We start from the raw sequence: 23,183 nt of genomic DNA on the forward strand, positions 1-23,183 counted from the left end.
TAAAAATCCTGCTTCTGAGTGGATAATGAAGTTCTGAAGAAGTAGCTTGTGCAGACTTCTGGTTCATTCACAAATACTAATTTTAATCCTAGTGCCTACATTTGCAATAGTAAACAAAACAGATGCACCCAACGTTCTTTTAAAGCTGTATTTTGTTCATATTGCTTGTTCTGAAATGCGGACTTGGCTGTACCTAAACTGGAAATAGTGTCTTTTCCTTGTTGAAGTCCGAGTGGACCACTTAGAACACCTGTACAGAACATTATTAATATGCTTTTCATCACTGTTAAGTAGCACAAAAATAATGTGATTTAGATCTGAATGAGAGTAGTAAATGGTGACCTTTGAAGAGGCTGTACCAATTATTAAAAATAATAAGATGTAAGGGATGTAAACCGGTTATTTAATCCTTCCTTTTGCTCCAGGGTAGGATGAAAGAACTTGTTAGGACTTGTCGCTACCTAAAATGTTCTTAAAGACCTTCAGTGGTGGAGATTTCACATAGTGTCTGGCCACCTTTAACTATGAAAGATGGCAAAACAATGGAATAAAGTTCAACTTCACCTGCAATGCAGAAGATTCACCTTAGGGTTAAACCTGTTCCTACTGTCTACATGAAGATCAGCTTCAATTTGCAGCAGCGTTTTCCTCATAGATATATTCTATAGACTTCTGATTATTTCTGCTTCCACTGGACTCTGGTGGCTCCATGTCTGTATTAGATTACAAGAAACTGGAGTGCCCAAAACATTATTGCTTGAATTGAGTGTTTATCAGTATTATAAAGACCAGACAATTACTCTGAAGAGGTATTTTTGTTTATGTATTCCAGTATGGCTTTTTCCCAAGGGCACAAGATTCCTGACTAGAACCATTTTTGATGTAACTGCTGTATATCCAGCTATATGCAACTATGCTGCGTTTTTGCTGTTGATTAAGTTTAATACCTAACTTAAACTACCTGCCCAAGTTTAATAGCTCTTTCTTGTCCCTGTTCAATGGCATCCTGTTTTCAGACCGTTTTTCAAGTTTGTCGAGATAATTTTTTTTTTTTTTTTTTTTTTTTTATTTTTGAATGATGAAATGTTGGTAACTATTCCAAGAATGTTTTTCTGGTCAGTCCTGATTCTCTAGACTTATTGTTAATTTAAGTCTCCTCATCTGTGTATGGTTCTCAGTTGACTGAAGTGTGACTATGGTATTGTGACTGTATTGCATAACAAAGAAATTAGTTTTTACTGCTTATTTCTAGGTATTTTGTAGATATTTAGAAAATTCCTAACTCTGGTGTACGTCCTGTGTATGCTTTAGTTCTCTTTACCTTACTTATCTGTGACTGATTCTTACAGATATTTCCTGATGGCTCTGAGCTCTCATAGCCATTCTCTTAAGTAAAGTGTAAAGTTTTGAGGTTCAACTAGCACATTAATCTCTGGTAGATATCTGTGACTTAGAGGTATTTCTGTTCCTGATGTCCATTATATACATTTAGTGTTCTTGTCTTGTGTTGCTTTTCACTTCATGGTAATGGAGTACATGAGCCACGGTTTGCTCAAATCCAAAATGTGTAGTAAAATGAAAAGTAAGATGACTCAAGTGCTAGTGCTGACTGACTTCAAGTAAATCTTACATATTACGAGGGCAGAAAACTAAGCTGACTCGCGATCAAAATTGTTAAAAACATGTATATTGTTATCCGATTTGTATGTTTCACTATTTTTTTATAAATAAGATTATTTTTATCTTTTTTTTTTTAACAGAAATCTTTTGGACAGAGATACATTTTCTAAATCTGATCCAAGTAAGTATATAGCATTTTATTTTTTCTTCTCATCATATATTCAAAATTTGTAAACACTGGATTAAAAATTAGAAGGATGATTTTCTTCAGTGTCAGTTAGGTTTGCATTGGTTTTGCGACAATTATTAAAAGTAATTAATTTACACTTAAATAAGTTACACTTATAGTTTCTGTTACATGAACTGGAATTTTAAAAACTCTATATTCAGTATTGTTTTCCTGAGCTATGTGATCTGTTATTTAGCAGTCAACCTACATTTTCCTAAAATTAATAAATGCAGAAAAGTTGTGGGTTTTTTTAGTATCTGTTGTTCTAGATCTCTTTCAAAGCTAGTAAGCAAACGTTTAAATAAGCTAGAAGCACTTGTGCTGTTAGTACATAGTGTCCACTAATCTTAAGTCAAACTCTGAAAAATAAAATTAAATTAATTTGTCTTTGGGAAACACAACCTTTCCTGATCAAAAATAGTGTGATGGTTTCTGAATTAATGTTTTCAGATATGTAAGATAGTGACGCCCACTTTCCTCTTAAGTTTTATTAATGCATGACTGAATCCCAAAAAACTCTTATGCCTATGAATTTATATATGATGGGACTTTTATTTAAAATCCATTAATATCTTCTTGTAGTGGGCATTTTATAAAACTTTTGTCAAGGAACTGAGACCACAAAAGATTTCCTTTGATAGTGTTTAGTCAAAGTACTTCTGTAGTGTTAAAGGTCTAGTCCTTAGGTTATGGTGTCTTGGATAACGTCTCCCCTACAACTCTCTGCATCTTTTTATCTGTAAGTTCATTTACTTGATTGAAGCCCATTTTTTTCTTCCTTAGAATACCACATATTGTGCTTACTAATGTTGGAAATAACCCAAGACACAAACACTTCTATCATGTGTCCAGACATGTAACCATGTCCTGATGCGATATACTGAGTCATGTGACAGTATGAAATATTTGAGTACTTTTGTGAGAGTATGTTTGTCTGTCCTTAACCAAAAGTTTCTTGAGAGAGATTCCGCAAGAGACTTTTGACGGGAAAAATGTCTACTTCCTGGGGAAAAGCTGCATGAAGTTAGGACTACCTTTGACATTCCTAACCTATAAAACATTGTTTTTAAAAAAAGGAGATGTGGGCAATACCATGCCTCTGGTGTAGGGAGATCATGCAGAAGCACAATTGAGTGTCTTGTGTATTACTAACTGTTTTTGGTTGGCTAATAAAAACTCAGTTGACTAGGTTAGGGAATTTTGAACAGTGGGTCAGTGACCTGTTGCCTGATAGATTGAATTCAGAGATCTCTTTACTGAATCAAGGCGCCTTTCAAGAACAGTGGTGAGGTGTCTAGTTTTGAAGTGCAAATATTATTAGGGAAAGCGCTTCAAGTTTTTGTCAGATAGGGAACTGTATTAGGCAGAAATTGCAGGGTTTGAGTAGCAGGGGACTGCAATGTGACCTGAGTGGGAGGAGGCCATGAACTACCGTGTGACAGTCACAGCTGGTTCCAGTCAGCTCTGAAAGCCATGTGAGTAACCATTGCTTGCCAGAACTTCTGCCAGCCAGGGGAGCACACAGTGCTCCTGCCCAAACGTGTTTTAGAAGAAAGGTGGCAGCAGCTGGGAGCTAGAGACACAGCTGCTGAAGACACTGCTAGAGCAACGCTTCTTAAGGTACGCTGCTGGAGATGCATTCTGGAAAGGAGATACTCCATGCAAAAGGCAGTACACCTCTGAAGGTTCTATGGCCTGTGGGCAACCCAGGCTGGGGCAGGTGGGCGAACACAAGCAATTGTGGCTGGTGGGTGACCCATGATGGGTAATGGACACAAGGAAACAGAGTGCTAGGAAAACCTGAAGAAATCTTGATATCTATCTTTAAAATATTTCTGAGAAGTAAACTGGTGGTATTTTTTATAGATACAAAGCACATGGAAATACTTTTTAAAGTGTCATAACCTTGCATATCAGTTCAAAACATACTGCTTTCTCGTTTCTGGTAAATAGCTTATTTAAAGCACTCAAATTGGTGATGTGCTTTAGAGATCTGGTCTCAAGTTGTGAGCACCTGGTTACACTGCCCATCAGGCCTATCTGTCACAGGTTACCAGTACAAAAACATGGAATACAATAAAGCTGTCCGTGGTAAAGAGAAGGGGGAAACTGTTGGCTCTGTAAGCACTTGTACTGTATTTGCACTTAGGAAATTACTTGGCAAAGCAGCTTTGATTATGGGTACTCTCCAAACATTGTGCATTTAGTTTTAGTATTCTACAGGGGGTTTTTATTAGCCAGTTTAGTTTGTTTGCTCCTAGTGTCCTTTAATTGAGCACAGAGATACAGCCCTACTATAAAAGTGAAAGGAGTGAGGGTGTAGTATAAAAAGTGCTGCTCTTTTCTGTAGTTGGAAATACAGCAGGATAACTTTCCCCAGCATCTGTTTGCTTGGAGAAAGACCATTCTTAGGCTGGTCTGTGTACAGTAACTATCGTGTTAGCTAAAAAAAGGGTCAGAACCAGCATCATACCACTTTAACAAGATCTACTTTTAGACCCACTGAATTTGCAACTGTTAGATCTCATACAAGATAGAACAATTAAGAGTCACTCTGTGTGTTGAGGTCTCGCTGGATTTGACTAGACCAATTCTAGTATGCATTTCAAACTCCAGTGCAGTTATCTAGGGATCATACTGACAGTGAAAATCTGATTTTATGCTCTTGGTCTTTTTCCCAGAGAGTGACAGACATGAATATAGTTGACTCCCATGTCAACATAAACAGCTTTCTCATGAAATTAAAAAGGAAATTGTGATTTCTTTGGTTCTCTTAGGAGGTTTGTTTAGCCTTTTTTTGTTACTGGAATTGTTACTCAGTAGTTATTCCCATTCCTATCACTTCCCTGCAATCTAGAATATTTGTGCCAGGAGGAAGCTGGCACTTTGCCTCACTAGAGGCAAGAAAACAGAAATAATGTAGAGATATTAGATATAGGTGGAACAGACTTGGATAGCCCTTGTTCATGAAGTGTTTTAAACAATACTGAAAACTCTTACTGACAGTGCTTTCTCCTCAGTGGTGTCAAAGCAAGTCATATATATTGATTTATTGTAGAATTTGGATTGTTCTGTTCTTCCAGTTTAGAAACTGTTTTTTCAAGGAATATTTTTGAGAAGTACTTTTTTTTTTATTTTATTGGAGAGAATGAGCTGCTTTAAAGCAGTGCTTCCCTGATGAGGCAAGGACAAGGCTTGCAAAGGAGATAAAGATTAATGAATTTGGCATGTTTCTTCATCTAATGACAGTTAGGCAGAATAATTTTCTTCCCATGCACTGACTAGACAAACTGAGCCACTGTGCAGCTGTGGTGGCAGCACCATGGTCAGGATGGAATGTTCTCCTGTGGAGCCCTATGACTCCTGAGTGTGGTAACAGAAAGAGTCTGATATAAAGAGTGGAGAGGTAAAAACTCTTCATCTGGAGAATCTCCCCATGGAAGACAGTAACAATGAGAAGAATCTCATGACAATTGGGACAAAGGGACCTTCAGGAAGCTCTGCCTAGAAGATATAGAAGCTGGTTAGTGAAGAGTAATGGAGAATCCTTGCTAGAACTGGGTGCAGGATCATGGAAAGGTTTAGGTAGTGTATTGGGTTTGCATGGCAAGATTTTGGTAGTGGGGTGGCTTCTGTGAGAAGCTGATAGAAGCTTCCCCTGTGTCTGATCAAGCCGATGCCATCCGGCTCCAAGACAGACCTGCTGCTGGCCAAAGCCGAGCCCGTCAGTGGTGGTGGTAGCACCTCTGTGATAACACTTTTAAGGAGGGGAAAAAAAACAACTGAGCAACAGCAGCTGGAGAAAGGAGTGAGAGTACGTGAGAGAAACTACTCTGCAGACACCAAGGTGAGGGAAGAAGGAGGGGAGGAGGTGCTCCAGATGCTGGAGCAGAGATTCCCCTGCAGCCTGTGGTGAAGACCACAGTGAGGCAAGCTGTCCTTCTGCAGCCCATGGAGGTTAATGGTGGAGCAGAGATCCACTTGCAGCCTGTGGAGGACCCCCTGCTGGAGCAAGTGGATGCCTGAAGGAGGCTGTGACCCCATGGGAAGCCTGTGCGGGAGCAGGCTCCTGGCACGACTTGCGGACTCACACTGGAGCAGTCTGTTCCTGAAGGACTGCACCCTCTGGAAAGGACCCATGCTGGAGCAGTTTTTGAAGAACCATAGCCTGTGGGAAGGACTCATGTTGGAGGAGTTCATGGAGGACTGCCTCCCGTGGGAGGGACCCCACGCTGGAGCAAGGGAAGAGTGTGAGGAGTCCGCCCTCCCCAGCCCCGAGGAAGAAGGAGCGGCAGAAACAACGTGTGATGAACTGACTGCAACCCCCATTCCTTGTCCTCCTGCGCCGGTCGGAAGGAGGAGGTAGAGAAAATCATGAGCAAAGTTAAACTCGGGAAGAAGGGAGGCATGGGGAAAAGGTGTTTTAAAATTTGGTTTTATTTCTCATTATCCTACATCGATTTGATTACTAATAAATCAAACTGTTTTCCCCAAGTTGAGTCTGTTTTGCCTGTGATGGTAATTAGCGAATGATCTCTCCCTGCCCTTATCTCGACCCACATGCCTTTCCTTACATTTTTCTCTCCCTTGTCCAGCTTCCAGCTGAGGAGGGGGGTGATAGACTGGCTTTGGTGGGCACTTGGTGTCCAGCCAGGGTCAACCTACTACAGGTAGCATGGGCCAACTTTATTGTGACTAAGACTTTCTTTGAAGGGAATAGATGTGATGTTACATTTGGGAAAACTGAGTTTGGATGTAACAGTAGTTGCCAGGCAAAATGATAAGCATATATGCATTGAATGGGAAAGGACCAGAGTAGGGTAAGGGAGGCCCAAACTATCTGGGAAAATAAGAAAATGCAGACTGTAACATTTTGGGAACTGAATCTACAACTGAGTGATAACTGTTGACACTTCTACCCTCTTTTTCATTGCAAGATTTCATTAAATTTACCTTGAATTTGACATTCTAGTATCGGTGTCCAGAGTCAAAAATTACTAAATGTTAGTATTTCTGACTATAGGTATGCATGTGTGGTTGCTTCATGAAGCCTTAGATATCTGGTTTGAGTAGTTTAGGTGCTTTAGATCAACATATTTATCTGCATTTCTCCAGTTGGATATGACTTTGAAGAAGTTTTTGAGGGATTATTGTAATTAGTATGATATCAGGGTCTTTATAAAACTGATTCTCCAAGAGCCTTTAAGGACAGTGAATCTTGCCACTGATGGAGATCAGTATCATAGACGGTTTCCTTAAAATTTCTGGAGTGAGTTTTAGAGGAAAGATAGAGGAAGTTTTCAAGTTATTCTAAATTCGCAAAGTATTTATCAGGAAGTCTGGAATGTACGTAATTTCTAAAGCTTTCATTAGGACTGACTTTTTTCTGAAATGTCAGTTTGAGATGCTCATGTATGTGTCACTGTCAAGCTTGCACCTCGTACTTAAAATAAATATTCCATTAGATGATTAGTAGTCTGTATCTTCATCGTATTTAAGGTACATGCCACATCTGCAGCCTAGATAAATATGAGGAAATTGCTAGTCATACTACAAATTCGTAGCTCTTTTCCCCTCATTTAAGGTTTTATGTAAATGATTCTTAAACTAGAGAGGTGGTCCCACTCCTGGGATATACTTTTGGAAGCACTGGGGAGCCACTGGTAGTGGAGGGGAACAGGAGTCTACTAATGCCTTGTTGCTCACCAGCCTGGGCTGCGGCACCAAGGACACTGTTGCATCTTCCGCAGCCAGGAGGAAATGGCCTGCCTCTGGCAGGCAGGATCGGTACCTTGAGTTGATTAGTAATTAGTTCATTATCTCAACTCAGTCCAGCTGGGTAATAATGATTGGTTGCCATAATTCCCCCTTTTTGTTTTACCATTTTTTGTTTTCACGAAGGCTTTAAGGTGAGCAGAGACCCGGTCCATTCATCCAACTCCAGCACGCTTCCCTCCTGCGAATACCACATCAGGGCTTGCAGCTTTACCTTCTTCTCCGAAGGACTCTCGCTCAGGCTCCCGGCTCCGGCTCTTTTGGCTCGGGCTCTCAGCTCTGGCGAGGGAGTCGGGGCTTCCCAGGGTCTCATGGATGTATCACATCAGGGTCACCATTTGTCACTCACCAGCCTGGGCTGCGGCACCAAGGACACTGTTGCACCTTCCGCAGCCAGGAGGAAATGGCCTGCCTCTTGTAGGCAGGGTTGGTACCTTGAGTTGATTAGTAACTAGTTCGTTATCTCAGCTCAGTCCAGCTGGGTAATAATGATTCGTTGCCATAATGCCTCAGCAGTGAAGATGTCAGAATGATAACATTGCTTGCTATAAGTCCTCCAAAGATAAAAAAATGGTAGTAAACTGGCTACTGTATTTGGAAACTAGGATTCTAACAGACAGACAGGAGTGAGCAGCCTTCTAAAAAGCAGGAATAGAGTAAGAAACGGGATTAGTTTTAAGGTGGAGCTTCACACCTGTTTTTTAACCCTTTTATATTGTGTGACTCCCTTCTCATCAGCTGTGGTAGGAGACTAAAATTATCCTCCGGTAATCTTTTTTAGGCTTTTTCTTCATAGCTGTTCTTTTATTTGGCTTCATAAGCTACAGAGATAAGTCAGTGCCAATGTTTCTTTCCTGAAAATTTGCAAATAGTGGATATTTTACAGTTGCATTGTTGTTTTCTTCTCCTCAATATTTAATCTCTCATTTTTTAATACTCTGTTTGTTCTACAGCTGCAATACACAATTGTTACTTGATTTACTGCATTAATGCTAATACACAGGGCAGGATGTAGTACAAAAAATGAAGCAGCAAATCAATAGTGAAAAATGATTAGGTTTAAGAAAAATCTGGACAATATAAATATCTGAATAGCAAAAGTGCACATTATCTGTAAAGAGTGGCTCTAGGTGAATTTCAGTTCTATTCTCAACTGGGGTTATAGGCAGAAGAAATTTCTAATTGAAAACTTAGATGTAAGCTCTTGACAAAATCCACAATTATGTCTGCTTTTGAAATTAGTAAGACATTAGCATTCTTGGAAACCACTACTGAAAATTGGAAAATATTCATTATTGCGGAACTGGTAATGTTAGTTTAAAAAGGGTTTCCGATGGGGAAAGTGAAAAGAATGTTTGTGAGAGACTACCTGATTTTATGTTAGCAGAAGGAGTATTTCCAGAAAATATTTTTTTGCTTGTTTTTATTTATGGAAACTTCCTTTGACAACATTTCCTTCTTCTCCCAGGGTTACCTTGGCACAGATCTTACTAGATGCAAAGGTTAGTCAGAAGTTCAGTAACCTTCAGACACTTCTGTAGCTGATTTCATAGCTTCCATGTCACTCTGTTTTCTCACATTTTCCCATTTAACTTCATTCTTCATGTAGTATAGTTCAGCAATCTACTCCAAAGTGTGCTGTAAAAATAGGCTTGTTGGTTTGGATTCATCCTGCTGTAAGCAGGAACGAAAGCTGAGAGTGTGATTGCCCAAGGTTTCATTTAGAGTAAATGGAGAAAGACAGTCATCTCCAGAGAATGATTTTGAATTTTTTTGTAAAAGCTTTTTTTCTTCTACAAGACATCTTATTTGGAAAAAAAAAGTTGATTTGTGTTGACTTTTAACTTCCATGTGAGCTAAAATATTGAACTTGCTTTTTTCTGTTCTTCCCCTTATTTGCTACTGCCTAATGGGATTTTTTTTTTTTTTTTTTGGTGTGGAGCAAATACCTTTCAAGTAAGAAGAAAATGCAGTTTGAAGCTTGACTTCATTTCTGCTGTGCTCTGATGATGGTTCTGACTTCATTGAAAACAAAACCAGGCTTCTACCTTTATTGTTCAAGGCTGCAAACCAAAACACTGTTATTTTTAACCTTCCACTGAAACATAATGATTGGCACAGGATGAGAATTTGTCAGGAAGAAAGTGTTCAAATATCTCTATTTCCATTGTTTGGAAAAGGGTTGTTGTAGAGCTTGAGGTAAAAATTGCTTTATGGTTGTTAGCTACAGCTAGTTCAATGTTGTAGAAAATAAAGCTTATAGTACTCCTTCAGTGCAAATTATTTGTACTTGTAGTAGTGTTTAGAAGACCTGATTGTAGTCACTGTAGCTCTGTCACCAGTCTCTGGGATGGAAGTTGCAGGTTAATGTATAGTGGGTTCTGTACTGGAAAAACAGATCTGTGAGAGTCACACCTGTGTGATTATGCTGCTTGATCTTTCAAAAACAGCTGATGTTGACAAACTTCATTGATTCCACTTCTTCTAATTTTTTTTTTTAAAAAGGGATGCATATGCAAGACACTTAGAATCATAGAATCATAGAATGGTTAGGGTTGGAAGGGACCTCAAAGATCATCTAGTTCCAAACCCCCCTGCCATGGGCAGGGAAATCCTCCACTACACCAGGTTGCCCAAAGCCTCATCCAACCTGGCCTTGAACACTTCCAGGGATGGGGCATCTACAGCTTCTCTGGGCAACCTGTTCCAGTGTCTCACCACCCTCTGAGTGAAAAATTTCTTCCTCATATCTAATCTAAATCTGACCTCTTTCAATTTAAAGCCATTGTCCCTTTTCCTATCACTATACACCCTTGTAAAAAGTCCCTCTCCAGCTTTCCCGTAGGCCCCCTTTAAGCACTGGAAGGCTGCGATACGATCACCCTGGAGCCTTCTCTTCTCCAGGCTGAACAGCCCCAACTCTCTCAGCCTGTCTTCATAGCAGAGGTGTTCCAGCCCTTGGATCATCTTTGTGGCCCTCCTCTGGACCTGCTCCAGCAGCTCCATGTCCTTCTTGTGTTGGGGACTTCAGAGCTGAACACAGTATTCCAGATGGGGTCTCACGATAGCAGAGTAGAGGGGCAGAATCACCTCCCTTGACCTGCTGGCCACGCTTTCACCTCCCTTGACCTGCTGGTCACGCTGAACTTAAATATATATAAATAATTTGAAGCAGAATTAAGAAAGAAAACCTGAGAAGTTATTTTTTTCCTCTTTCCACTTTTATTTCCCTTGTCTCTTTTTCCAGTAGGGTCCTCATTTGTCTTTATTTTAATTCTCTCATCTCTTAAGGAAGCATAATTTAGGGTAATTATGCATTAGATTAACTAGGATAGCCAAAGCATCCGCATTTAATGAAGACCCGCTTTTATACAATTTTACTGCTAAGGATTGTCAAGTGATTTGCTGGAGGTCAAGCATAAGTGTTGCCTCCCATTTTAGAACCACCCTATTTATTAGCTCATTGCTGCAACAACTAGACCATATTGTCTCCGATCTGGTTAGGCATACTGAATACCAAGGGAAAACATATTACTATGATTGTCCTAGTTACTAATTTCAACAGCACAACAGGCTACAAAATTGGAGCACTTGATTTAAGAACATGTTAAATTCTGAAAATGACCGAACATTTTTTTTCTTTTCACAGTCTGCGTTTTGTACACACAAGCCATTGGAAACAAAGAATGGAGAGAGGTAAGAAACTTATTCATAGATGTATAAACTTTTTGAGTATATTTAAGGGCGGTCATTTGCCCTAGCAGAAGAGGGCATGTCATAGCCTCTCAAATGCCGTGCCGAACAACAAGAGGCCTAAATACTAGTAAACACTTAAAACCTAGTTACATTAATCTCAGTTTCCATACCTGTCACATATTTCTGTCAAAAGGGAAAACAAAATTAGAGAAAATACATGAGTTTCCTGTTTTACAGTCTCCCTGAGCTAAATTCAATCAAACAGCTGGCAATCTGGACAAGATTTGTGGATCTCAAGAGAGGAAGATGCTCAAACAGCACAAGATCTATGGAAGGATTCAATTGTGGTGATGATCAGTGTCAGCAAAACTAGCCCGTAGTTGTGGCAGAGATCTACTTTTCCGGGGTAGTGTTTGGGAGAAGTTAGGTGCTGCTGAGTAGAGTATACATCAGGCAACGAGAGAGGGGAAAGTGTTATGCATATGTCTTCTTAACCTATCAGTGTAAACACTGGAGAGATACATCTTAAGAAACAAAATCAAGTACCTCTAAATTGGGTATCTACAGCATATCAACAGTGATTGCTTGAAACTGTGTCCTTGCACTTAGTCATCTATTTCTTTTCCTTTAATGTTATTCTTTGAAAGAGTTGACAGTGTTGGGGGAAGGGTGGTCATCTTTCTACTGATAAAATATGCTCTTTAGCTGCCTTGCAGAGAGGTTCGATGGAACTGTTCTTCACTGTAGGTGGTTCGCTGTATGGCCATGCACTCTAAGAATAGAGCCAAGAGAGGAACGAATTGTCTTACTATATTTCCCTGTAAAAGAGAGGAGGTCTGATGTTCTTGTTTTCAAAACTGATATTTTATGTGATTACTACTTGGGTAAAAAATTCCAGTGGAGGGGCCAGGGGCATAGAAACCAGACTTCTTCCCTTATATTTGGTGTCCTTGCCAGTTGGCTGGAGAAATGTGTTTTCTGCTTTGCCGAAACGTGGTGAACGTGGGTCTCAGTCTTGTCAAGATGAGAGAATTGAATTTGTCTCCTGCTTGGAGAAAAGCTCATATAACTAGGCAATATGTGAAACATTGTACCTATTGAATTTGTAGGTTTTAGTTAAATTGAAGCTCTCTATTGTTCTGAGCTGTGTACTAGACATCCCCTCGGTGTATCTACTGGATCATGTTCCTCTGATTTGTGTGAAAAAATGTCAGTTTGAGGACCCTAAATGGAAATTCACTAATCTTAATTAAATTGGCAGAAGTAGTGGACATAACATGGAGTTCTAAATGTCTGGATAGCTAACTCTGAAAACAGAGGAGTCTTCGGGCATTCAGGTGACTAGCTGGCTTGGTGAGGTTTGGTAGTCAAGCCTAGATCATCACTAAAGCATTTGAGTCGTTTTCTGGTTTAGGATTAAGAGGATTTGTTTCAGAAATTCTGGCTTTTAGTGTTGTTTGAGGTTCACATGTAATTTTGTGGAATTTTCATACTTCTCTGGTGTAACTTAAAATAAATATTAACCATTTTTAATATCATAATTGTACTGACGGTAAAATTATAACATTATCACCTTACTCTAGAAAATGTTCTATGTGCTTGTTTTGAGGTGATTTAGGAGATTGTCAATGGAAAGATTCCATCTGCTCTTGATTTTAACAGATCCAAGTTTGTAATGGTTGAAGTGTGTCACCATCTTATAGCTTTGTATTGTCTTCTGTTATTTTATCTCCTTGACCAAAGCAAAACCACCTGAACAGGGCAGCGTGCAACGTTGTTGCTTGTATTGCATCTTCATTAGAGAGCATCTTGGCAGGTGATGCACTTTGGTATGTGGTTATGGTATCATATGCCAGGTTAGGAACTACAGGGGTTAAACCGAGCATTTGACATGGCAATTGCTAGAAAATATTATGAGATTTTTCTTTTAAGACATAATTATCTCTATCTTGTCTATCAGGAGAAGGTCTAGGTATAGGTATTTACAACTCAGTTGACTGTTTAAACTATTTATAGTTAATGGAAAAAGATAACATCCTGAGGGCGGTTCATCAGACCTAATTTAGATGTCTGCATTAGATCAAATGAATCATTCTTTAGAAATGCCTCCAAGTGATGATCAAAAGCCCACGCTTTCGACTAGGTCAGATGTAAAGTTCGGTGAGTAGAATCCCGTTCCTAGTAGCTGTTATGACAGTCAAAATTCAGAGGCTGGCATGATAGAGGGGCCGAGTCAGGATTGCATTTTATATGTAGTAGTGTATTATATGGATACCAATGGTAAAAAATAAGGTGGTAGGTAGATGATTAGTTGATATATACATTAGATGGGTAATCTCATATCTTTATTTTTGTGCTTTTTCTGCCTGCAGCGGTGAATGCACTAATACCGTGTTTTTCAATAAAATTCTGTATATGTGTCCATTTTGTTGCATTTAAACACTTATTTAATATTTCACTAGCTTGTAAAGGTGGAAATCACCTGGAACTGTTTGGAGAAGACAAAAGTGAGACAAATAATAAGCACTTGATGATATGAGTAGACGTTAAAGAATGGTGTTCAGTCATGGCAACATACTTTACCTTGTTTCTGTTCCATATCCTTTTATGCATAGTTCTCTTCTTTCTTTTGCCTAATTACTTTCTTTTGAACACTGAAGAAAATGCTTGAGGATCAAAAACACAGTAAATTGTTTCATAATATCCATAATTTCCCTAGCACTCTGTTCTAGCAGTGTGCTTTTTTCCCCCTTCAACTAAACTATTCAGATGGATTCAATACAATAGTAAAATCAAACCCTTCGTTTAATCAAGGGTAGATGTTTTCTGGGCACTGACTCCTGTTTGCCTGTGGTACAGATTCCGGTGTTTTTACCCAGTGTTACTCTTGCACACCAAATCCTCAGCAAAGAATTAAAATGTTTCATTCTGAATTTAATAGGGCGTTGTTTTCCAAAATAGTTTCCTTGTTTTCACTTACAGTGTTATCATCAGGTATTTCAATTAATTTAATTGACAAATGCATCATCAGAATCTGAGCTTTGGTTTTAAAATATTTACTTCCCCTTACTTTGTGAGGCCACATTTGAAATCTGGCTAAGTATAACTTACTGTTATCTACAGAAGCCTTAAATAATGTATTGAAAGAATCTGAATTTCTTCATTTTGAAGAGGGTGTTAATTCTGAAAACAAGAGGGAGCACTTCAAAAGTGAATGTTAAATAAGTAATAGATGTTGCAAAATTCTCAACCAACTGTGGTTTTACTGGCAATATCCACCAATGGTAAGTGTTAAGGAAGTGCCTATGGAGCGAGGCTCTGAGCCTCTGGTCCATCTACTGTAAGAATGCATTGGATGCAAATTAAATTTGTATACCTGTCTCGGATTGTGTTTTCTGACTGGTACTCATCATACTGATTTCCAGTTTCATGAGCTGCCAAATGTCTTCTAAAATGATTTATGGCTTCCCATTCTTCAGGCCTTCCTGTTCATTAATTCTGTTCGTGTGTTTTTTTTAATCTGGAGTAAATATGTCGGAGACAAGAAAAAGTATCTTGTTTGATTGAGGCGTCAAATTGAAAGAGAAGGCAGGTAGGCAAGGTTGTAGTGGAATCCCAAGATAGCAAGGGTGACCAGTTTGTAAGGAAATAAAAAAAATACTATCATGAGCTGTTCCTAGTCCCTGTACTGTACAGTTTATCAACAGAAAGTCTTCTCGCTTTATGTGCTCACATTGCCCATTAAGCCATCCTAACTTCTGTATTAAGTTAGCTGTTACTTTTTTTTCCTCATGTGCATATAGTGTTTCATTCTTCCATATGGAATTTCATCTGCCTTTTTATTGTCTGATCACTCAGTATTAATAATAATATTCTGCCAAGTATTCATAGCTGCTTTTTATGTATTTATCCTGTTTAATTCTGTAAAAATCTATTTGTTTTGTGACTTTATTCTTTCAGTCCCTGTGCCAGATTGTTTAGGCGTGCGTGGGTCCATCCATGGACATCCAAGTCCATAGGAACTTGTTGAGACCTTTCAGGAAGTTTTTATCCACCAAATTGAGTGCTTATTCTTATGTTTTCTTTCCTATCAACTAATAAATAAATGTATTATTTTAATAATAAATATAATTAATTAATAAATTAGAATTAATTATAATTAACTTATGACATTAATCAATCTCAAAGAGGGGAATATCCTCCCCTTCTATCATAACATATTAGATAATGGTGTTCCCCAGGGCTCAGTATTGAGGCCAGTTCTGTTTAATATCTTTGTCAGTGATCTGGACGAGGGGATTGAGCGCACCGTCAGGAAGTTTGCAGACGACATCAAGTTGGGTGGGAGTGTTGATCTGCTTGAGGGTTAAAAGGCTCTACAGATGGATCTGGACAGGCTGGATTCGTGGGCTGAAGCCAACTGCGTGAGGTTCAACAAGGCTAAGTATTGGGTCCTGCACTTGGGTCACAAGAACCCCATGCAATGCTCCAGGCTTGGGAAGAGTGGCTGGAAAGCTGCCTGGAGGGAAAGGACATGGGGGTGTTGGTCGACAGCTGGCTGAATATGAGCTAGCAGTGTGCGCAAGTGGCCAAGGCGGCTAACAGCATCCTGGCTTGTATAAGAAATAGCGTGGCCAGCAGGACTAGGGAACTGATTGTCCCCCTGTACTCAGCCCTGGTGAGGCCACACCTCGAACACTGTGTTCAGTGTTGGGCCCCTCACTACAAGAAAGACATTGAGGTGCTGGAATGTGTCCATAGAGGGGCAATGAAGCTGATGAAGGGTGTTGAGCACAAGTCTTACAAGGAGCGGCTGAGGGAACTGGGGTTGTTTAGTCTGGAGAAAAGGAGGCTCAGGGGAGACCTTATCGCTCTCTACAACTACCTGAAAGGAGGTTGTAGCGAGGTGGATGTTGGTCTCTTTTCCCAAGCAGCAAGTGATAGAATGAGAGGAAATGGCCTCAACTTGCATTAGGGGAGGTTTAGATTGGATATGAGGAAAAATTTCTTCACTGCAAGGGTTGTCAAGCATTGGAACAGGCTGCCCAGGGAAGTGCTTGAGTCACCATTCCTGAAGGTATTTAAAAGACATGATGCTTAGGGGCTTGGTTTAGTGGTGGACTTGATGGTCTTAAAGGTCTTTTCCAACCTAAATGATTCTGTGACAATCTGACCGATTTTGTTCCAAGTGGACACTTACTTGTGTATCTAATAGTTAAGCATTTCACTGGAGCATCTACTAATTTGATTGCTGTTTGAACCATAGTAAGACATGCTTTTGAGTCCCCTTTATAGATTTTGAAGGCTGTTTTAATGACAATCACAAAGGCTAGATGTATTATAATCAACATTTATTGAGATTTAGATTTTGTTTTTTTTATAGGTTTGATGAAATTTCCTTGGAACAATAGCTTGTATCTTCTTTAGTAGAAGGACATGAAATAAATAGGAAGGTAGTTTGTAGCAGATTACTAGAAAAAGTTTCAGTACAAGGAAGCAAAGGATGGAGAGTATGGAAGAAGTCTATACTGTCCCAGTTGTGAAGAATGCATTTTGGTGTTGCATGATATTCAATTCACTGGAACACTTCCCCTGGCAGATTTCTAGAAAGAATCAACTGTTTGAGGGAATTAAGATAGTTGAAATAAAACATCATCATCTTTTCAAGGCAGTCATGTTTCCTTTCAAAGAAAACAGTTAATGGAAAAATGCCAAAGCATAGAAAAATGGGCAATCCTTTCTGATTTTTGTATACTTATGATTGTACAACTGTCAGTTAAAAAGGGTTATGTGGAAATCACTGTCGTGTACATGCAGTATACAGATTTCGTATGAGTTCCTGCATGTATGTTAGAGGAATGTTGTGTTTTTTCTGATAATTAGTATGAATTTATATATTAAAAACATTATTATTCCTTTGGGAGAAACACTACCGAATGTTTTAGGGCTATGCTTTTTTCTGGAGTGGAGTTGGCAGTTGTGAATTTTTTGTTTGTTTTCTTGCAGTCTCTGTTAATTCTGATTATTTGAGACTATTAATCATTATTATAAGAGGCTCATTTTACTGGTGCTGCATTTCTTTCTCTACAATTCAAGTTTCTTATTTGTTCTGTTCACATATACTGAAGCTAGATTACAAACTCCGAGAAGAGGATTATCTTTTGTTGCGTGATCATATACTATTTTGTGCAGTGAGCTTCCAATGGAGAGTGTTATATGGAGCTTCCTAAAGAATTTTCAAAAGCCATTTAGATCAGAGCCAAGAACCTAGTGATAGTTTAAACTATTTTGTAGGTCTTTAGTTTCCTAGAATTGTAACAGAATACTGAGTACTGACTGTTCACATTTCAAGAAAGATGTTTAAAAGACCAAAGACTAGAGATAAAAGTAGTGAATTATTAAAAGATTAAATAACAGATGCTACACTGAAAAACTTAAGCTCAAATTATTTTCCTAATGAAAGAGTGAACTAAGGATAATATAATCAGCTATAAATATCAACACTAAGAACAAAAATTTCATAATGGAACACATTTCTGGCTAACAAAGGTATAGAAAGATCCAAAAGATGGAAAAGGAAATGAAATAAAAATCAGGCAAGAAATAAGAACTTATTTTTCAGAATGGAGGTGATTAATTATTGGAACAACTTCGTTGCAATTGTGGTAAAACCCTGCAAATTTAAAAAAACAAGAGGGCTTGCTAAAGATTATTCTCAAATTCACTCATGGCCATAAAGTTGCAGCAAGAGTTAATTCAGAGAATTCATATAGAAGGTGATTAGAAGAGGGTTAGGTTAGACCCTCATAGTTACAACAGTTGCTTTGTATCTTTGATATTGGACTTACTCAACTTGCTAGTCTTTTATAACTCTGATGTTAAAATGAAGGATATGATTTTCCGTTAGCCTCATAGCCCCTTAGGCTGGATCACTAGATTGAGATGCTATAAAAGTTGAAATATCTAAATAAAAGTTAAAAATCCCCTTCTACCAGGAGAACTTGCATTATGAGGTGACAAAGACTCTCCATCTCAGGAAATCCAGAAAAGATACTCTGTTCTTGATTTTCATTGTTGAACATTTATTTTCCTTTAAATAGTTAAATTGATTCTGTTACTTGCCTGAATGACATTTCTAAAGGTATTTGCTCATTGGCCATGTTAAGATTTTAGCTTTACACAATCTGGAGAAACCAGGCCATGTGAAGAACTAATTAATTAGCAGCTATATTATTAGGCGTAAGTTACTGGATTATAGAAATAACCTCTTCTGCTTAAAAAAGCCTATAGGTAATTGGAAAAACAGGTTTAAAAAGTGGTGCTTCATTTAGCTAAAAAGTGTAGACTGGTGATTTTTAGAGGCCAACATTTTAATGTAATCTGTAAGATAAATTTTAATAGTAATTTGTAAGTTAATTGGTTATGTTAGTTTAATGCGAAGGAATCATTTATGTAGCCCTTGGAAAAAAGTAAACAGACCAGAAATCTGAAGTGCCTATTTAAAAAAAGTAACTTAAAATAATTTGAAGAAAAGTTAGTGGTGCCAGTGAATTCAATCTCTTGAGTTTTGTGACAATTTTGGTATAACTGATGAGAGATAAAGGTAGCAGTGTAACGGGCATTCTGTTAGGCCTTCTTTGGTCTCAGTGTGATTTCATCATCATCATATTGCATATTTATCTTTTTTTTTTTTACTTAAACACTTCTGTTATGCATTTTAAATCAAGTCTGAAAGATTTCCCAAGTGTGTCATCATTATCGTGTAAAATGAAGTATTGTTTACTGAAAAAAATGCAGATTTGAAGGGATGAAAATTACTTACAAATTTAAGATATTTTACAGTTTTAAAAATTAAAATGGACATTTAGCTGCTATTTTATAACAATTTTTTTTCCTTTTGAAGTAACTTTTCCTTCAAATTCATGGGTAGTTATATTTCTAGTGTAACTATAAAACTTAAAAACCTGAGATATGAAATATGACATAAATGGAATGAATTAGGTGAAAGGAACCTTTGTGTTATCCAGCCTCCTACTCATCTGTCTCGTTCGGCCTCTTGATCCATGCAAAGCCATCTTTTAAGTAAGGCCAGGTTGCTCAAGTCCTTTCGCAGCTGAGATTTGAAATTCTTTAATGGCAGAGACTGCACAACTCTCTGGGCAACCCATTCCAGGGCTTATTCACTCCTTCTGGAAGCGTGTTTCCGTATATCCCTTCATAGTTTCCTTTGTTACAGCTTTTGACTATTGCATCTTGTCCTTTTGTTGTGCTCTCTGTGAACTGTCTGGCTCTGCCTTCTATAATACAGTTTAGGTAGTGGAGGCTGGTCGTGGAAATAGATCTTCCCTAAACCTTCTCTTCTCCGAGCTGAACAAACTGAGCTCCATTGGCTTTTCCTCAAATTGTGTTCTCCACCCTGCTGATTGGTTGTTGTTTTTTTAGGGTCCGTCTAACTGAACTGCCTCCAGACTGTTGATTCAGTTGCATTTAGAGCCCCAAACTGTACCTCGTTCTCCAGGTGGGCACCCACATGTGTCGAATAGAGGGGGAACAGTTGTTGCCCTTGATCTGCAGGCTGTGCTGACCCTGGTGCAACCAAGTGGTGTTGAACCCTCATGGCTGCACCAGGACCTTTTCTGCACAGCTCATACCCCACCATTCAGTCCCCAGTGTGTACCAGTGCAGACTTGGAATGTGTCTTTGTTGGTCTTCATGAGAGAGTCCACAAGGTTATATAATAAGCTGGAGTTTTTGTCTGAGGTGAGTGTCTGTGTCTCCCTCCAGCCACAATCCTTTTAGGGTATGTAGGAACAAAGGGAACAGTGCTTTCCGTTACCTAGCTATGTGCCTGTGTCTTGCTCTTCCATGCACTTGTAGAAGTTGTCATGCTCCCAGTCCCTTATTACCTTCCATCTGAGTGCAATGGAGAGTTTTTTGAGGGTACAAACCCAACATCCTGTGCTGCATTACGGACAGCATTGCCAGCAGGTCAAGGAGGGTGATCCTTGCCCCTCAGCACCAGTGAGACCATAGCTGGAGTGCTGCGTCCAATGCTGAGCTTCCCTGTTTGAGAAAGATACGGATATACTAGAGTGGGTCTGGTAAAGGACCCCTTAGATGTTAAAGGGACTGGAGCATCTCTCATGCGAGGAGAGGCTGAGAGAGCTGGAATTGTTCAGCCTGGAGAGAGAAGGCTTTCATTTTATCCGTGTTTATAAATACCTGATGTGAGGCAGTAAAGAAGGCACAGATGGTCTGTTCTCAGCTGTATCCAGTGGAAGGATAAGAGTCAATGGGTACGAACTGGACTCAATTCTTTTCAAACAGAAGACAAAAATCTTTTTACTGTGAAGGTGACCATATACTGGAGCAGGTTGCCCAAAGAGGTTGTGGAGTCTCTATCCTTGGACGTACTCAAAACCTGACAGGACAACCTACTTTGGCTGATCCTACTTTGAGCAGGAGGTTGGAACTGGACAATCTCCTGAGGTCCCTTCCAACCTCAAGTATTCTGTGATTCTGGTCTGTGTTCCTTAGCCATTGTCTGTGTTTCTTTTCCTTTCAATGGCTTTTGCAAAGTCCAGTATATCCTCCTGTTGTGCAAACTTCCTTTACTATTTCAAGAAGGATCGAGACAATGATCTGTTTATCAAGGTGTCACGCCAGAGGTTTGTCAACAGAGGTATTAGTGCTCCTCAATGGACTGTTTTGACAAGTTATCCTCTGAGCTGACTTAGTTATTTTGGGTTTATGCCTTTCAATTTAGATTATGACTTTGGCAGCAGAAAGTAAGCTTTCTTACGCTACAGCTCCCTGTGTTCTTTGTTCCTCTGTGTCTTCCCTGTATATACAAGTGTAAGCCTCACCTGATTGAATCTCCCCTTACTCTCTTTCAAGCTTGTCCTAATCTCAGGATTTAAAGAACTTCAGCAACCTCTCTTTTCCTGCCTGGTGATTAAAGAGTCTCCCAGGACAATTTACTACTTGAATCTGCACAGGCTGGGAGATACTTTTATGGGTATCTTTGTGTATGTGTGTCTGATTCTGTTGGACATAGCATGAGAGTACCAGAACTTAGTCAGTGTTCTTTGCTTACCTGCTGTGCCTTTGGTAGCTTTGCCAGTTACAGTGCAATCACGCTTGGATCTTCTTTTTGAAGGTCCAGAGTCCTTCGCTTCTAAAGTAGGTCAATGTTCATCAGATTTCAGTTCTAAGGGTAAATCTCCCCTTTATGCAGCTGACTTCAGTCTTTGAGAGAATTTGGGCAGTTCGCTGTGAGAGCGCAAATGGAAGAAATAGGACACTTGAGAGGAAAAAAATCTACAGATGAGATATATTCCTGTTCAGAACTGCAAAACGGATGGTCCTTATGACCCCATTGTTTTCGTTTCTCTTGCCTAGTTTGATGAACTGCTGTTTACTGGCTTGTGTCAGAGAGTGGCTTCTCGTTTTCAGTGCATACCTTTGAACAGTACTAAATGCTTAGATATTGCTGCATTTTTCATTTTATCAGTCATTCCAGCTTTCAGTTTTTCCTAGCTCCAATATTGTTAAGTGTTACAAAGCATGCAGCTGACGGGAAGATTTTATTTATAAACACTGAGATCTATTTGACCTGGAAACTGATTGGAGATTTTGAATATACATAAAATTTGAACGCTACTATTCAGAGGGGACAGAAAGGTCCTTTAGCCCAGGCAAGTATTCCAGCCATACTTATTCCCAACTTTCTACCACTGCTAATGTTTTCTCATTGATTAATACTTGGCCATAGTAGTCACCAGTGTTGGTTCAAAAGAGTGTTTTTTCCAGCGCTCTGCCTGTCAACTTTATCCCAACGTTTCAGAGGCTACCTTGAATCATTTCTCAAGAGACTGGCTTTTTTTGTCTGACACAAACAGTAAGGATCAAAGTACTTGTTCATGTTCTGATCTGAGATCATGTGCATCCTCTGCTAGTCCTCTCTTAAGACACTCAGGGATTTTATTTTGAATATCCAGCATTTTCATCACTCTGGAGAGCTTCTGGAGGTTTCTTCTGCCCACATCTGTACAATGCTTACCCCCTTTATAGCTAATGCTTTGGTTTAGGAGAGTTCAAGAAATACAGTGATTGCTAATGAGTAATCTTGCTTTCTAAACAACTTGTGCCTTAGAACGTATTCAGAAACCTTCTTGAAGGAGATATCAAGGTTCCAATGAGACTAGGAAATCATTCCACCTGTGTTTTAAGAAATGATGTAAAGCCTTAGCAAGGGGTGTGCTAATTGACACTGTGTGTTAAATATTCTTTGCCTTTTGATTTTGAGATGGTATCATTCATTGGGAAGATAGTTTTGCTTCTCTGTCTTTTATAGGAAGTGCTGGAATATGGAGATCTCTGAATAAGACTGTCCCAATTGAACATCTCACTGCATAGCGAAAGTGAAGGTACCTAACAGGATTCAAGCACGCTCTGTAAAGACGCAAACCACCACTGTGTCACTTCTGAGGATTTTTCCTGAGACTGTATAGAGCTGTGTCTTGAAGATGTGTTAACATTTTATTGTATCGGAGACTTTTTTGCAAAGCAGTCATCCTCTTTAGGTATAAGCCCACTTCTCCAAATGACCTGTGTGAATGAATGGTTCTTGGAGTCAGTCCCCTGCAGTTTGAATCATGTGTGCACAGTTGTTCAAAGGAGAAAAAAGAGCTGCTGACAGTAATGGAGCTTCTTTAAAGCACACAAATACCGTGGCTGGAGTTCTAGTACCATTTTATTTTAATAAGAATCAAGCAATGAAGGGAAATTGCTTAGTTTTGAGAGGAAGAGACAGTGGAGTACGCCCTGTCCTTCCGTATCACATATAAAGTAAGTATGCAGG

At 39.1% G+C, this 23,183-nt stretch overlaps 1 protein-coding gene across 1 annotated transcript in view; it reads left to right on the plus strand.

The window, feature by feature from the left end:
- CPNE8 (copine 8) overlaps window positions 1-23,183 on the plus strand; it is a 118,967-nt gene that overhangs the window by 15,063 nt on the left and 80,721 nt on the right. Inside the window, exons 2-3 of the mRNA XM_086609716.1 lie at window positions 1,761-1,801; window positions 11,274-11,320. Of these exons, the coding sequence (XP_086465842.1) occupies window positions 1,761-1,801; window positions 11,274-11,320 (88 nt within the window). The remainder of the gene's footprint in view (window positions 1-1,760; window positions 1,802-11,273; window positions 11,321-23,183) is intronic.

The sequence above is a fragment of the Tauraco erythrolophus genome, chromosome 4 (assembly GCF_009769465.1).
Source record: "Tauraco erythrolophus isolate bTauEry1 chromosome 4, bTauEry1.pri, whole genome shotgun sequence".
NCBI lineage: Eukaryota > Metazoa > Chordata > Aves > Musophagiformes > Musophagidae > Tauraco > Tauraco erythrolophus.